The 16560-nt window shown below is 48.1% G+C and overlaps 1 protein-coding gene across 4 annotated transcripts in view; it reads right to left on the bottom strand.

The window, feature by feature from the left end:
- The window catches only part of Rim (Rab3 interacting molecule), a 176618-nt gene that overhangs the window by 48545 nt on the left and 111513 nt on the right, over positions 1-16560 (bottom strand). For 2 of the 4 annotated variants that reach the window (XM_065440231.2, XM_070535927.1), the window contains exon 6: positions 5222-5472. The exons of 1 other annotated variant lie outside the window; for it this stretch is intronic. In XM_065440231.2, coding sequence (XP_065296303.2) covers positions 5222-5472 — 251 coding nt within the window. Of the gene's footprint in view, positions 1-5221; positions 5473-8631; positions 8706-16560 lie in introns of all 4 variants that reach the window. One more of the 4 variants, XM_065440232.2, reaches the window with a different exon arrangement.

Raw genomic sequence — 16560 nt, 5'->3', positions numbered from 1 at the left:
ATGACATCGACGCAAGGATGGCGTCTTTAGTTGTAAGAGTGCGTACACAGCGAACAAAAAGGACGTGATGAAGCTAGGCTTGTTAAATATCAGCAAACCGATAAAAAGATAGGCAGGAAGCAAAAGACTATGGCGAGCGCTCCACAGGCGTTTCTACAGACTCCATTTACAACGTATATCTAACAAACAAGCGCTTAAACAGGTCGCAGTGCGTATTAACCGAAACCACTGTGGACCGCAGTAAGTTAACGTAAATGGAAGCTACGTCTTAGCAGAGGTTAATAGAACCTAGCTGTACGTTAAAAGAAGGTTTTCTGAATTTTGTTGCCTTGATGTTCAAAGGGAGGGCGAAGTTATTTCGTACTGCTGAGTGATAAATGAAGAAGTTTTTTAAACATGCTTACCACTCGCGCCGTTTACAAAAAATGCCAATGAGCTAGCTAAGAATCGTTTTCTGACCCGTACGCCTGTTTCATATTGAGGGTGCATTTCGAAAGCTTAACGGAAAGCCGATAAATGCGCACGTTAATAGCGACAGCATATACGTAGGCGTGATGCGTAACGTTCCATTTCCAGAGGCTTAATTTAAAAAAAAAGGAAAAGAAAGACGGGAAAGGATTTGTTTGAATGTCACAGCTTAAACCGCGGCTTTGGGCGAGCAGACTTTCGGCGTGCTGCATTTGGCTAGACTTAGCCGGCACTCTATGAGAATGCTTCCACCGTACGGCGTACACGATTGTGTTGCGTTAAGCTGTACTAAATCCAGCCACACTGACAGTTCAGCTGACGTGAGAGCAAATATAGCGCCAAACCTGTTTTCGAGCTTCCATTACGTAAGCAGGTGGCTCGGTAATCTCCCTGCGAAACGCGTAGAGTGGAGGCCAACGGCAATGCGGGATTCCATATTATATACTGCAGAACAATCACGCGGCGCACCTATTGTCCAACAGCTTACGGAAATCGCACATCGTGTTAAACTTCGACACATTTCGTTCTAGCCATCGGTATTTTCGACTCGAGAAGTATGAGTAGGATCAATTGGAGATGCCGCCGATTGCTGACAGAGACGCGCGTTCTGTAAATGCATTTGCGTTGTGACCCCTAGAGAGGGGACCAAGCGTCTTGCGTAGCCACTGCTGCATTTGTTCGACAAGTTGTTACACGCGTGCCGTTGCGAATTGTAGCCAACTATAGCGCTGCTTTCTCGAATGGTTTCTCTAACTTTAGAAACTGAGGCCTAAATGGTACGTAAGTCTTTCTCCGACAAGTGTACGCGTGATGCCGAAAAACTTTGGCGCGTAAATGGACAATGCTAAAGATTAGCTGTCAGATAGCATTGCTTAGACATTTACTGTGCGAGCAGAGTGCAAGTCAAAACGGAAAATAGAGCCTGAGAGAAAGAGAGAGAGAGACAGAGAGAGAGACAGAGAGAGAGAGAGAGATAAAGTAAAATTAGTTGTAAAAAAAAGAAATCGAACTAATTTAGCGCACAAAGAAAAGGCTTGCTCTAAAGCCCTGATTTATTTCATTTAGACAAAGCCGTGTGTAACGTTATTTGCATCGAGCCGCTCTCTACTGTTTTGAGATCTTGTGCTCTGAACAGGACTGCCAGCCGTCCCGAATTTAGCGGTACGGTCCGGACAACGTAGTAATAAAAGTCCGGAGTCCCGACTTGACCCAATCTGGACGATCAAATATCACCACTTTTACTTTTTAATGCGATTAGCATTCTTTGGGCACTTCACGCACTTTTCGGGGGCTCACTGTGTATCTATCAAAGTCCCTAACCGTTTTCTCGCCAACCTGATTCACGGACAGCCCGTGCTAAAATAGGTCAGCGCATTGAGCTGCTGTGCTAAGAGGACAGGGTTCGAAACCAACCATCGGACCAACCTGAGTCACTCAGTATGTGGCACTGTGCACTTATGTGCAGCTCTTCAATGAACCTCTCTGACGCCGACATGGGTCTCACCGGGGATGCGGGACTGGATATGTGCCCCTAGGTATGTACCGCTCTTCAATAAACTTCTTTGACGCCGACTTGGAGCACTGTCTATGTACCATTCGGTCTGTAATGCTCCTCAGTGAGTATCTCTGATACCAAGTTGGGTCACTGGGTGTGTGCTGGTAGGTTTGTGACACTCTCCAATGAACCTCTCTGACGCCAACTTCGGTAACTAGGTATGTGCCGATATACAATTACAATAAATGGTCCTTTAAATTTATCCGATGCTTGGCGGATTGAACCCGAGCCACGCGCGAACTTTACGGCGGGGCCACCAGATGGCGCAGCGTGTGCAGCGGGAAGCGCGAGAAAGGAGCCCGGCCTCCACACACGCATTGGCGTTGGCAATACGTTGTGCCGCTACATTGGTTCAATGCTAATCGCATTAACGTCGACAATCACCGTAAGATGGGTTCTGCAGGGATTTCATTCTACTGAACAGCAATCAATAAACCACATTTTTTTTTGAATGCCAGGCAGCTCGGTTGCGCATTCCTCTCTTGTATTCTGTTGCATTGTCATTAACATAAAGGCGATTTCTTTCGGGGTTCTAGTTTTGTTGACCGCCCATAATCATTCACAGTGACCCGTATCTGTACATATAGCCGTGTTAGCCAGGCAACCACTACGCCTTTCTTGTAAATCGCGACGTGGTGGGACTAAAGAATATTTGTGAAACCTTCTTGCGCGTACAAAGTGGCGGGTCCTGGCACCGACCGAGTCACTCGCCGCCAGCCCCCTCCCCCCTTTGCCCCAACCTCGTCCACTAGAGAGCTGGCAACCCTGGTTCTGATTGTGAAGAAGGTAACTAAAGCACGAAATACGGTAAACAAGAGAAAGCGTTCATCTATACTTAGTGTTAACACACTGCTCTCGGAAGATGTGGGCAAAAGAAAAAAAAAAGGAAAACATCGGTCTATGGGCGAATGTGTAGTTAGTGAAGTGCGTTGAAACAAGAGTACAGAAAAGCGCTGTGAGAGTAATAGCTGCTTATTTCAGAATCGAAAAGAATTGCTATGGTTGCTCAAAATGCTACGTGCGGGACAACCACGTCCTCCTCATGTACGTCTCGATGGTCTTTTCTTGTACGCTGAAGTCTTCCGAGTGTGTAGCCGTGTCCACGATATGTGTGTTGAGACTTGCGCTGGTTCTTCGGATAATTTTTTTTATGTTGCATCAGTGGACAGGTCACGTAAATTTAACGCAAACAGCATAAACCGCTTCTAACGTTCTCTATGAGCGCGTCACACCACTAACACGTTACCGAGGTTACAAGTTGATCAACTCGGTCCTTAACTATGACCTCGTCCAACTCCCCTTGAATTACTATTTTCCTATTGTGGGCTACGAAACCCCAAATCCCCAAAAGACAAAGAAAGAGCAAGGGCATCAGTTTTGTTCAAAAACTAATCTTGTTTGCTCTGAAACGTTTCACATAGTCTGGCCATGTTGCTGACGACTCTACTTGCATTAAATTGCCAAGTGCAGTGCAATTTGCTTTGCACATCTGCCACGCATCAGTTAACTCAGATGATCTTGATCCTTTATTGAAGTAATCGCGAAGCTTCCCCCCTTAATTTTCGCCCGTAACTTTTGCGTTTACCGCCGGCTTCAAGCTTAGGCCGTCAGGCGCGAGGCAATAGGTTCTGAACGTGGCGTGGCGGTGCCTGGTGCATTTTCTGCAGCATGCGAAGTTTTTCTGGCAGGAACTTTCTGGCGCTACCTACTTTGTAAGCATTTCTAGAGTGGCAGAAGTTTGATTGTCTTCCGGCTCTTCTGGTGCACACGTTTTCCCGCCAGCCTTTGTTGTCGTGCAGAAAAGCACGCTTGCCGGTCCGAGTGACAAGCTGGCTGACCGAACAAGCGCCGCTGTGAGCGATAAAGCATTTTTCGCTACGTGGCTGCGCGTTGAGCTGTTATGTGTGGCTGAGCCAAGTTATGTGGTTTCGTGCGGCGATAGAGCTTCCTTCACCTCCTCTCCGGCGTCGACCAAAGGCGGTTGCGTTAGGAACGGTTTGCGATGTATACCCAAAAAGCAATGCGAGGCTTTCCGCACGTTAAAGAATTGATCGAGAGATGTCGGTTAGGAAGAGCCTTGCGTTGATTTTAAATTCATAAATCGGTGGCTCGTGTCTTAAGAAAACGATCTTGGTCCTAACCAGCTCAAACCGCGTTTTCGCGGTCGGCGTGCAACAGCGAAGCGTATGCTCTGCCCGTGCTCATTTTCTACTGTCACATGCTGGGCTTGCTAGAGAGGCGTCATGCTTTTGCAAGAGCTAACGACTATGCCTAGTGCTCGCTTATCCAGCGGCACATGATAAGATAATACATTTAGGTCGGATGTAACGGTAACACAATGTGAGTTACTTTTGGTACATGTTCGAAAGCAAACAGCCTAAAAAAGAAACAACACTTTATGCGGGAAGGAAGACACCAGCACGTCACGCCTCTTCCCACGTGGTGCCTTTTCTTTCTTTTTTGCACTCTTTGCTCTCGAACAGCTGTAACAGCTATGGAAGGAGCTATCACAGTTCAGACGGCAAAGAGAGGCTAGCAATCTATAGGGTTGCAAACGTGGTACGCTCATCATCCAATCTGCAGCTCGTAATTGCAAACACCCGAGCTTAAGGCGCAAAAGAAATTTGTGAAGGAAGAGACTGCCGTCTTAGAGTCGATCAGTGCGGCAAAAAATAAAGCAGTGGAGCTGACGCGCATCTGAGAGCAGCATCGGCGTCGGCAAACGAATGTGGCGAAAGCTCGTAAAGGGGGAAAACTCAAATGGGGTTGACCCCTAGCAGGACCTAAACAACGCCTGGTGCACGTAAACACAGATCGCTTAAACTTTTTATGCGGTATACAAGCACCACGTGCTCGAAGAAAAAAAAATGCACGCAGGCCTCTTACCTTACTGTCCGAATGCACCGTGGCACAGCGAGCGCCACAAATAGCAGTGCAAACCAAATCAGTGTCACTCTATTCAACAGTAGAGCTGTATGGGTCTGCTTATTTATGTATTTGTTTCGTTTTAACAGCGTGGTTGCAAACTCCAGATGAATGTCGGCTCGACTGCTTTCAGCGTCTCCCGTTTCTGCGTGCCTGTACGGCTGCGCAGGCGCACGCGTGTGTGTGTTTGTGTGAGTGTGTGTCTGCACGTGCGTGCGTGTACGTGTACGTGCGGGTGTGACCGAGGAGAAGACGGCGGGCGCGCGTGTGTACCTTGAGGCACAAGTCCTCGTTCAGCGTCGCGCTACTGCTGGTGTCAATGCCCGAGTCCTTGGTGAGCGCGTCCCTGCAGCCGCCGTGGTCCCGATTGAAGCGCACCGTTTTCTTGCGGCACGTGTCGCCGGAGCCGCTGCCCGCGCTACAGCCGCCGCCGCCCTTGGGAGTAGTCGTCGTGGCGTACGCGTAAGGCACGCTCGCCGCACCGCCCCCGACGGGGGGCACGCGCGGCGCGTACGCGCAGTCACCTGCAGCCCGTGCACCAACACGTTACACGAGGGAGAGAAGAGAGAGAGAGCGAGGAAAACAACTCCCACGCGGGGACCCCGCCGTCAGCCTGACGTCGTCGCGCACATTCTCATTCTGGCTCTCTTAAAACAGTACAGTTGTCTGAGAGCACATTTAGCAAGGAAAAAAAAAGAAGAAAGTTTAGAGGAAATGGTGCTGTCCTGGTTTCTGCAGGTACGTAGGTATTCGGTAAGCAGAAGTCCCTGGGTAACAGCTGACGCTTGACAACAGCATCTGTTTGGGTTCTGTGCACCAGAGCTACAGCGTGATCTGTGAGTGAGACTGGTGGGTACGTGAGGGAAACTGGAGATGCGACGACCAGGTAGGTGAGAGAAAAGAAGCACCTCGCCGTGCCCGTCACCTCGGCTGCTTGCAGCAACCGCTTTCGCGACGTGGTGAGATTCAAGAGTGTATCTCAGCATTCCGAGCTATGGCAAGGTTGCGTCGAATGTCTTTGGATCGTGCCTATATGTGAGTTGTGGAGCGTATAGCTTTCTCCTAAACTATTGTGGACATACAAGCAGGAACTACACCACGCCGGAAGTCATTAGTGCTGCAACAAAGCATTCGTAAACTACACCGTAAATATTGTGGCGAGAATCGGAGCAGAAACAATTGCTCGTGCTTGCACGAGGCTTTCGCCCAAAACCAATGCTTCCTTTAGAAGATGCCTGCCGCTTAAACCGAGAAGCTGGTTCCGGTTCTTCTCCCCTTTCCTCCTCTCCACCAGGGTCGGCTGCGAGCGCTAGTTGCGGCGGCTGCTCCAAACTTGAATCACGTTCCCCTGCCTCCGAGATTTTAGCGGCGTCGTTTGCAATCTCAGAGGCAGGACCCGCGGTCTCTCGTCAAGCCATTGGTCGAGCGCACGCCAGCCTAGCAATCGACACTTCCTCCGCAACAGGAACTAGGATCGGCAGCGAGCGCCGTCTCTCCGTGACTAACCTGAAGCTACAGGAACCTCCGCTCCAAGGGGAAAACCAGCGATGCGGCAGGCATCTAGTAAAGGACGCATTGTCAAAACATAAGCCATAAATAGATTAAGCCTAAGTTTGAACACACTACTGAGAAGAAAGGTTAGGAAAGAAAACAATGGCTAGCTGATCGGCCGAATATCTAACCTGCTTACATGGTGCGTGTAGATAACTTGTCTGCGTCTCGAAATTATGCTGTCTAAGCCCAATCGGAGGCTATCTAAGCAGTCAAAGCAACTGTGAAGTGCTGTTCGTAAAAAGAAGCGAAATTCCCTGTCCAGTTCATGACGATCCCTTATGGTCGAAAAACAAAACTAGGGCCCTATAACGTAAAACTATTCCAATATGTTTCTATTCCAATTTCCTGACGTCAAATTTGCGTAACCACCGACGCAAGCACCGGGCGGTCACCCATAGGGTTGTCTGAACAGACCAATCAAACGGTCTCCTCTTTCATAGGAGGTCCCGTTTGTTTGCTTGAAAAACGAATAACATTGCCTACACTGAGCGGCTTGTTGTATCTAATTGGCTGACAAGAGGCGAGGAGAACGCTCAAGTGGAGAGGGACTCACTAGCGCAGAGCCAGTGCACTGAAAACCGATAACCGGATGAAGAGGGTGGTGCCGGCGTCTGCGATTGGTCGGCTTTCCCTTGCTTAGCTTGTGGTGGCTGGTCGAAAATCACGGCGGCATGCAATGGAAGTTTAAGAATGACGCTAAAATTGACCCTCAGCAAAGAAGAGTTGGCAGAATGAGGTAGTAAACGTGTCGAAAGTGCTTAAAAACGTTACACGTTCACGCAAGAAGTTTTATTATACGCAAATACACCCATGCTCTCCGGCAGGTGCGAGTAGCCAGCGTCTCAGCGATCGGCGGCAGATATCTTTTATTCCTTTCGGAACGGGGCAGCCTGCGGCTATTCCAAAAAAAATTCCGTTTTGTTCGGCATATTAATGCATCTTTATCGCGTACACGTCACTATGACGCGGTGAGTTCATGCGGTTTTGTGACGTCGCGTGACACAGGCAGGTGAAGTGGGTGCAGCCCGAAAACTTTTTACCAATAGCCGAGGGCTAATGGCGAAAAGAGGTCGAATCAGAAATAACTGTTTTTCTTTTTTCTGTCAAATCATGCATAATCAGTGTGCACACATCATATCAGATGGGGAGGTATTGCGGTTTTTGTAACGTCGCGTGACAGACAGGTGAAATGGGGGTGGTCGAAAAAAGTTTTCGACCAATTGCGGAGGGCTGATAGCAGAATTGGAATAGAAAAGTTTGGAATAGTTTTACGTTATAGCGCCCCTAAACTGAGCTTGCAGAAATCCTAACCTAACGGCTATCAGCTATATATATATATATATATATATATATATATATATATATATATATATATATATATATATATATATATATATATATATATATATATATATATATATATATATATATATATATATATATATGTCCTTTTCATGGGGGAATATAAAGAAAACAAGATAAGGGGGGAAAAGTACGGGGCAGAGTAAACAAGCCCGAAGGAAACGTGCTTTGCTTGCATGACATCCATATTAACATACCCATCAGATATAGAGCCACACAGGCACAACAAAAGGCATCGCGAAGGATAGACGCACACAGTGAGAGAGACACAGAGACAGTGACAGAGAAAGAGGAGCGGGGAGGGATAATACAGCAAGTGCAACGCGTAAACGAGCCATAACGCGTTACGTGTGACGAGAGGCTAGAAAAAAAAAGGAAAGGAAACGCAGGAACGTGACGCGCAAGAAAAAGAAACGTGACGACACTTTTTTGTTTTTTGAGAGCGCGGGCACCACGGAGAATGAGTGAGGCATACGCACACACTAACGGGCAGCTAAGAAAGGAGGAAGAAGAGGAAGTGAGGCAGGGCAATAAGTGCGTGAGCCACACAGCACGGTACAACAGCACGTATTGGAGGAAGAAGACGCAGCAGCTCAGCAGACAATGCAAAAGAAGGAACGACGCCGACGACGATGACTGCCGGGCGAGAAAACACGAAGACAAAAAGAAAACAGCTGGGGCGAGAGAGAGAATGATTTTGGCCGTTCCTTACAGAAAAAAAAAAAGAGAGCACGAGGCTCTGGCCCGGCCGGGAAGAAATGGCTCACCGAAAGGAATTTTTTCATTTTGGCATCGAGTATTTCCTGCTGCTTCCACGTGCGATTGAATACGTCCGCCTCTCCTGTGAGCAGCAGCGCCAGCAAGCAGCATCGTGGTGGGTTTGATGGGGGGAGAAGGGGAAAAAATGGGAGGAAACAATAACAACGGAAGTTCCGCGGTCAGCTCAGAATCGTTTAGCCACGCGTTCAGAGTTTGCCCCCCCCCCCGCCCCCTCCCTCGTACGTCTCCCCACTTCGTCCCCAGAGAGATGCTGTATCTCGCTCTCCACTCACAGAGCAGCCGCAGAGAATTGGCCGCGCAGTTGTGAAGCATGCGTTCGACGAGCACTGAGACACTGGGATAAAGAAAGGAAAGGTCGTAGCACCGCTTCTCACGAGGTTACATTATCACACGCAACGGGGCAGCCACACCAGTGGAATGCCGGGTAACCAGTGGCGTTTCCCTTTTCGACGGCGTCCGCTCGCCGATTACGCGCGAGGTACACCCGGCCACAAAAGTTTACGGACCAGGGGATCGCAGAAAACGTTCAATTTCCAAGCAGCCTGTAGCAGTAGCCAGTAGAACTGTATACGAAAATGTTCTTAACATATTGTAGCCGATGCCCGAAATGCAAATACCAAGTTGCGTTGTGAGGTTGTGGAGATATTCAGCTTTTTCTCAAATTTCATGGTCCGTAACATTTTGTGGCCGGGTGTACATCTGGCACCACGGTGCAGCAAATGGCGGACACCATTTTATCGATTACGCTCGCTACAAATATACCAGTAAACGGGGGAAACAATACCAATGGTATGAGTCTTTGTATCTACGGTACAAAGGCGTTAGACTATGGCTTCACAGATACCGCATTTTCTTTTTTTGTGTGTGTGTACTTCATGTTTACGGTCATGAGAGCGGATATACTTAGGCTTAACAGCTGGAAGGACCTCATCATCAGATGCGCGCACATTTGACGTAAGTTTCAACAGAGAGAGACGCGCATACTGTCGTTTTTCATGCAAGCACACCTTTTCTATTTCTTCTTTTTTAGGTTTGCCTTATGGACACTGAGTAACGCTCACTTTCATATACGTAGGCAAGCTTCATAACGCACTGCTCCCATGATAAAGGAGTCCGATTTCACGTCTGATGTCTGTAAAGTTCTTCAGACCATCAAAATGCATTTAGCTTTTAAAAAAAAGAAAACACGGAGTGAAACGAGAGAGAGAGAGAATGCATTTGACCTCGTCAAGCCTCGACAGTATGCTGACAGCATCATCGTCCAGCACACTCATCGCAGCAGTGCCAGGACGGCAGGCCGGATGGGCGCTCCATCTCAGGTCTGTCTGGGCGCATTTCTCTGAATAAATTTTCATTCTCTCTCTCTCCGCAGTCTCTCGTGAATTCAACAACTTCGCGGCAAACTATGCCTGACAACGGGGCGTTGCCCGCCACTCCGGGGCAGAGGAAGACCGCTCAGGGAACGCCACCGGGCGCCGCCATGCGCTAAAGCCACTCAACGACGCACTGCCCAACCGGCCATCTCACCAATCTACTCGCCTTTCAAAGCAAGCTCCCAACCGCCAACGCCGCGGCGTTTTTCACAGTTCATTTCACGCTCTCATTTATGTTAGCACCCCCTGTTGTGCCCTCCTCGTCCCTGGAAGAAGTGGGAAAGCAAAAGAGAAGGAGGAAAAAAGAAACGCGCAAAGGACTGGCTCCGCTTCCTTTTATCGTCGTCTCGCCAACTATGGCGCACGGCGTTCGTTTACACACGCGCACCGGCCGTGACGGCAGGCATTGCGCGCGCCGAAGTTACAGGGCGTCGCCGGGAAAGCGCGCGCTGGGAAAACGGCGCATTGCTCAACTCTCGCTCGGAACTCAGCCGACCGCCCGCCCGCCGCGATGCGGCGCATTATTACGCGCGAAAAAACGCAGCGCATTTTTGAGCGAACATGTTTACGCGCATTTTTCCGCTCTTTTCATTTGGAAGAGAGAAAGGGAAGTAAAGGAAAGATACCAAAACAGTGACGACCGTCCATCTGGAAGGAAAAAAGGAGAAGGAGGAGAGACAGGGAAAGAAGGAAGGACGCTCCACATCTAGAGAACCACCTCCTTCCCCATTAAGAACCTACAAAAACATCAGCGGCGGTACCGGCAGCGATGTAGCAGCAGCGGCGGCGGCAATGGTTGAAACAAAGGGTGCAACGGGAAGAACGGGATGCAGCGCGGGGAGGGAGAGAGAAAAAGCGAGAGGGAAAGAGAGAGGAAGAGCGGGTCAGGCTCGTTTTCGACGACGACGGCGCAAGCGGCGGCGTCGGCCGCCCTTGATGCCAGACGCACCCGGGAGCTAAAAATAGCCCCCGCGCGCGCCCGCTGCACACACCGAGTCCCGGAGCAGCAGCCGCCGCCTCCGTCGCATCCCTTCTTCCTCATTCACCTCCCCCTCTCCCGTTCGTTCTTTGCTGCGCACCCTCGCGCCGCTTCGCCGCCAGCTCACTCCTTTTGCATTCCCCACTTCCCCTTTCCTATCCAGATGCCGTCCTCTCCCTTTTGCGTTTTCCTCCTCCCGCCTTCCCTCTTTTCCCCAGCCAGCCACCGCTTCCCCATCCAGCAGCAGGCGGCGTGAGCGCGCGCCTCTCCATCCTTCTTGGTGCTATTGATCGAAGCCTGCAGCCATGGCTCGGCTCCTGCTGCTAATATTAAAGTGGGCGAAAGGGAAGGTGGCCGGGAGGGGAATAAGGGGTGGTAAGGAGGGAGGTGCGCGTGTGTTCCCAGGCGGAGAAGACTGCCGTACTATGACACGAATATATGGGAGAGAGACAGACGAAGGAAGAAATAAGAAAATTAGGGGAAAAGGAAACGCGTGGAGCAGAAACAAGTGGACAGTTGAGGGAAGAGGTGGAAAGAAAGCCCGGAACGGCCTGCTACACACTGTGGGCGTCAAAATAGCTCGCACGAGAGGACCAGGAACAGGCGACGAGTAGAAAGAAGAAACAAAAACGGAGTAGCGGTAAATTTGTACGAACATGGAGGGGGAAAACACAGAAAGGGAGTGAGGAGAAAAGTGGCGTAAAGGAGGTGTAAACGTAAACGTCGACGGACGAGATGGGGTGATTCGAAACGTAAAATAAAAATGCGCACGACGAACGCTGCGAAGAAAAGGGGAAGAGGGGGCGCGCGAATATACTCTAGAAAGTGAAAAACAAAAACTCACTTCGGAGCACAGGAACACAATAACGACGTGAGAAGCAGTAAGGGCCGTTGCATGTTCGAGCGACAAAGACGATGAGCAGAGGTGCGTACCCGTTTAAACAGAAAAGCGAGTGATGAGGTAAAAAGAAGGAGCAGGGACGGCACAATAAGGCGAAGCGAAAGCTCTGATTCGAGAGAGTAAGGATGACCCTCTTCCCCGCGTCACAGTGCAATCGCAGAGGGTTTCCTATGAGACGCAAAAACTCGGAAGGAAATGCAAAAGACCGAAAAGTGTTTGCCAGAGAACGAGGAGAAAACACGAGTTTGCCATAGTCATTCATTGTGTAGTTTCTTCCTCTAAAGAAAAAAAAAATATCATGGAAGTTTGCCTCAAAAAATAAGAAGGCCAGAATGGTCGAGACGCGTACAAGCACTGCGAAATGTTCCTCATGGCGCGTAGAACGAAAGGAAGAGAAAAAGTTCTGGCTCGATAAGCATGCGCCCGGTCAGAGTGATAACAAAGCCCTATAGAAAAGCCGTTTGTCACGAAATGCGGTACGTGGCTGCTAATGGTGCGAACGTTTGTCTCAACTGGGCAAGGCAGACGCACTTTGTTGCGGTAAACAAAGGCAGTGATATGTGCGTTCGTTATTTGGCTTCGGTAAAGCTTTAACAGCGTTACAGATGTGGTACGTATGATTCTCTCGCGGGGAGATCGACAATCAGATGGCGTTTTGAGCAAATGCAGGCTTGTGTGTATAGTTTCTTTTTCCTCTCCTTTTTTTTTACTCTTCTCGAGTTGCTGTTAGCACAAATATTGCCAGTAACTGCGCATTTATGTGCTGATTACACATTTTTCTTCTTTCCCACTTCCACTATTTGAGTATTCCAGTTCACCGAAGCAAGAAGTGGCGTCTCTTTTTAGTTCATCAAGAGGTCACCCTGCCAGTTATGCTTAGCCTACTCTTACTGCACCTGCACTCTCCCTTGGCTAAAAGCTTCACGTAAGGCGTCTGCATACAAAATGATCTCTTTATTCAGCCTCTGAGTCTACGTGAACGTCTCATTATAGGCACACACATACTATTATCGTACAAAACGAAAGCAATACCCAGAAGAGGTCAGTACCGCGGCTAATATTTAATAATAGCTGATCTGACATGAAACTGCCATAAAGACATGAAACTATAGACAAACCATTCCCACACACTTATGGCAATCCACCACCTTGTTGAAATCAATTGATTTTCTAGCCGAACGACACACGCTTCTTTCCGGCAAACAGACGTTCAATAAAACAGATGGCCAACATCAACTGAAAAGGCATAACCAAGGGAATCGGAGGCATTTTCCGCAGCGAACTAAAGATCTTCCGAACTTTCAGACGCAAAAGGATCGCTGAGATTCAAAGTACTATTTGGGTGTTTTACGACATAGTTACTGATTCTTTTACGGCACTTCGTCTAATCAGGGCCCCCGCACGGTGCTATAAACTTTCTTTTCACCGCAAGTGTACGGTTTCTTCTTGAACAGGTGGCGCTTTATTTCTTTGGCTTAGATGAAGAGTAAGCTTAGACTAAACCGCTGAGCAACAAGGTTTATTTGCGTTCATGGTGGGATATTGACGGGCTGGCAAAACGGACGCATTATTTCACATGTATTTATAGTTCTGATGTTCGAAGTCCCCTAACTTGGGGGAACAATATACTGAGATCCTTGGAGTGCATTTAAAGCACTGAACTCAACTTCTCTGTGATCTAGTAAAAGTTATAAATAGCGATCACTCTCGATAAATGCTCACATTTAATCGGTGCAGTGGTATTCCCTACGCGCCACGTTCTAGAAAGAAGTGATAAAGGTCTGTTAGCTGGCAGTTTGGTTTCACCAGTGTTGCCAAATAAATAAATAAATAAATAAATAAATAAATAAATAAATAAATAAATAAATAAATAAATAAATAAGAACACTAGCAGAAATGGCCATAAATGTAGATATAAAGTACTTAAAACTGAAAAGACAGAGAGCTAATCAGCTTGCCAAATTATCAACGCTTTCGAAAATAACTTTGTGCGCCTAGTGCTCCTCATAATCTTCAAAAGCAGTTCAGTTATCTAAATTGGCACAATGTCAGAGGGAAAGTGCGCGGTGTGCTTCTGAAAAAAAAAAGATTTTTTTGAGAGGTTATTTTTATATCTCATCGTTATCTGAAAGTGCGGTCGGAACCAGCCTCACATAAAACTGTATTCGAATCCTTTTCACTCATACATCTGATCGCAAGCTAACCTGCACATCTGTTTACGAATTACTACTTTGAACAGATGTAATTGATAATGAAAAAAATGGCTGTGGCTTAGCTAAGGTTAAGCCCAGGATGCGAAGCATACTAGCCTTTATTTTAGTTGTTGAACCACTGTTTAGCCTGGTGAACTGCTGTTGCTTGGCTATATTTGGTTCGGCTAGACGAAGAAACAACTCATGCGTTACTCTGCTTCGCCTTCAAGAGTGGAACGCGACAGCGTTCCCGTCGACCCGCCAAGGGGTGTAAGACAATGGGCTACGGCGCAGCGACTATGCGCCCCGCATTGGACGCGGTGAGCGTCGAGCAACGCAGCGTTCGGCGCAGCAACGAAATGTGCGCCTGAGCAAGCGACGCACGAGAACAGCTCGTTTCTAAGGCAACACCGCATTCACTAGGGGCGCTTTTGTACCGCTTTGAAGCATCGTACTCGTGGCTCAGTGGTAGCGTCTCCGTCTCACACTCCGGAGACCCTGGTTCGATTCCCACCCAGCCCATCTTGCAAGAGTTGAGCCAAAGTCACCTAGAAATTTCGTTGTCGCGCCGAACGCTGCGTTGCTCGACGCTCACCGCGTCCGATCAAAGCCACCTAGAAAATGTCTAGCAGAGGCAAGCGCAGCTGCTTATATACCGCCGCGACGCCGCGAGCGACGGCGCGAGTTGGAGCCCCGTTTCTCCGCTGTCGTGACGTCACGGTGTCACGTGGTATGGCATGGGGTCAAAGCTCATTGAAGGCAACACCGCCGCGCCTGAGGAGCTGGGTTGTGCTCTCGTAATATGCTTCGCATAAATACCATTTACGTTCGTAAGATATGTGTACGGCTAACGATCGTCGCGGAAGTATCACCTGTGTCACTGCAGCTACAAGTGTACCAAATGGTGTTGAAAAAATATAATGCGTATATTTTTTTCTTTACAAAGTAGGACAACCACCCTGGGCTATCGTCTAGAGATATAAACTCAAATACATTATTCGAGCGTTACTACAGACTAAGAAAAACCTAAGAAACAAATTAAAATTTAAGTGTCGCTGAAAAACATGAACGATCGAACTCGCCTATTTATTTATTTATTTATTTATTTATTTATTTGTGCTGGAAGTCTATGTACGACGTTTCACGTTCTACACAAAGTGACATCGCAAGTGCCTGCGGGTTACTGAGGTGAAGCACGCTAACATCTGCAAATATTTGGGCACAGGAAAATTTTGGACGAAGATTCTTCAGGCTTTTTGGTTACACTGTTACGGAGAGGAAGCCCTGCGCACTAAAGGTGGCTGCTGTACTCGCGGAATACTTTCTGGGGCAGTGAAGGAAGGACTAACGAGGCAAAGCGCGCCAGAAGTAAGAGCTCCCGTGAAAAAAGAAATGTTCCACATTTTCATCTGCGTTAATTTTAGTTGAGGAAGAGGAAACACAAGCTTCTCATTTACAACAGAAGAATAAAATAAACCACACCGGTGTGTGCTAAACACCACTTATTTTTTTTCCCGCTTTTCTCTTCCGCGTTTGGGCAAATGCGAAACTGTCGCAGCGTAGAAAAGTTGCGCTGATTCAGCATCTGTTCCGAGAAACCGAAAGCGCAGTCGAACTCTGCCGCACTACTTGGCGCACTGACGCATGCGCAGAAGCTCCGTCCCAGTGGCTTTCTCCTCGTTGCCACTGAAAGTTGTCCAGCTGTACGCACCCTGTCACAATTCCCTCGCTTCATTTTCTCGGCTCTTTTGTACAGTGAGTTCCACTGTTTTAAAGGGAACACTGAGATTTGGGACTCTCATTTTGCTGGCGCCCTGGCTACGAGTGGCTGCGCAAAACAATGTGAGTACATTGCACAGCTGTGTAGAAAAGCGTCAGGGCTAGGCATAACTAGTTAAATGCTGCAAGTCTAGGCGAATGTACTTTATCGGGAGAAGGAAATGCGCAGGACATACTCAGCACTCGAGTGTTCCCTTCAACAGTCAACCGCTCTGTACCTTCGTAACATGCTAAGAAAGTAATTAAGAAATGAATAATTAAGGAAAAGAAAGAAGAGTGCTCACCAATTTAAAACACTTATTTGGCAACAGTGGAAAAGCTACACCTTCGTAAATAGTAAAGGTGCATCGTGACTTGATACGAAAGGGGGAAAAGGCACGCAGAAAGAAAATATTGGCATATTCTTCCCAGAAGTCCCTGCTCGCCGCTTTCAGCAGCAATCTTCACAAATCTGCTTTTTTTATTTTCCCTAAAATATATTATTTTTTGCCTTTTAGCATGATAGCTCGAGGCCTATTTGGGTAAGTTGGTAAGGAAAAGGGAGATCGCCAAAAACATGGCTCACTACGAAAGCTTCGTACGCGAAGCTCCAAAGTGAGTCAAGTGTTTTACACGTTCGCTCGAGGTCGCATCCTGTGCTAGCGCTTAAAGTGACGACAGCCGCACTACCGTGACGTCACTTAGTGCAATCG

The sequence above is a fragment of the Dermacentor albipictus genome, chromosome 3, assembly GCF_038994185.2.
Source record: "Dermacentor albipictus isolate Rhodes 1998 colony chromosome 3, USDA_Dalb.pri_finalv2, whole genome shotgun sequence".
Classification (NCBI taxonomy): domain Eukaryota; kingdom Metazoa; phylum Arthropoda; class Arachnida; order Ixodida; family Ixodidae; genus Dermacentor; species Dermacentor albipictus.
The sequence above is the reverse complement of the archived record's forward strand: the minus strand, read 5'-3'. Positions and strand labels throughout refer to the sequence as shown.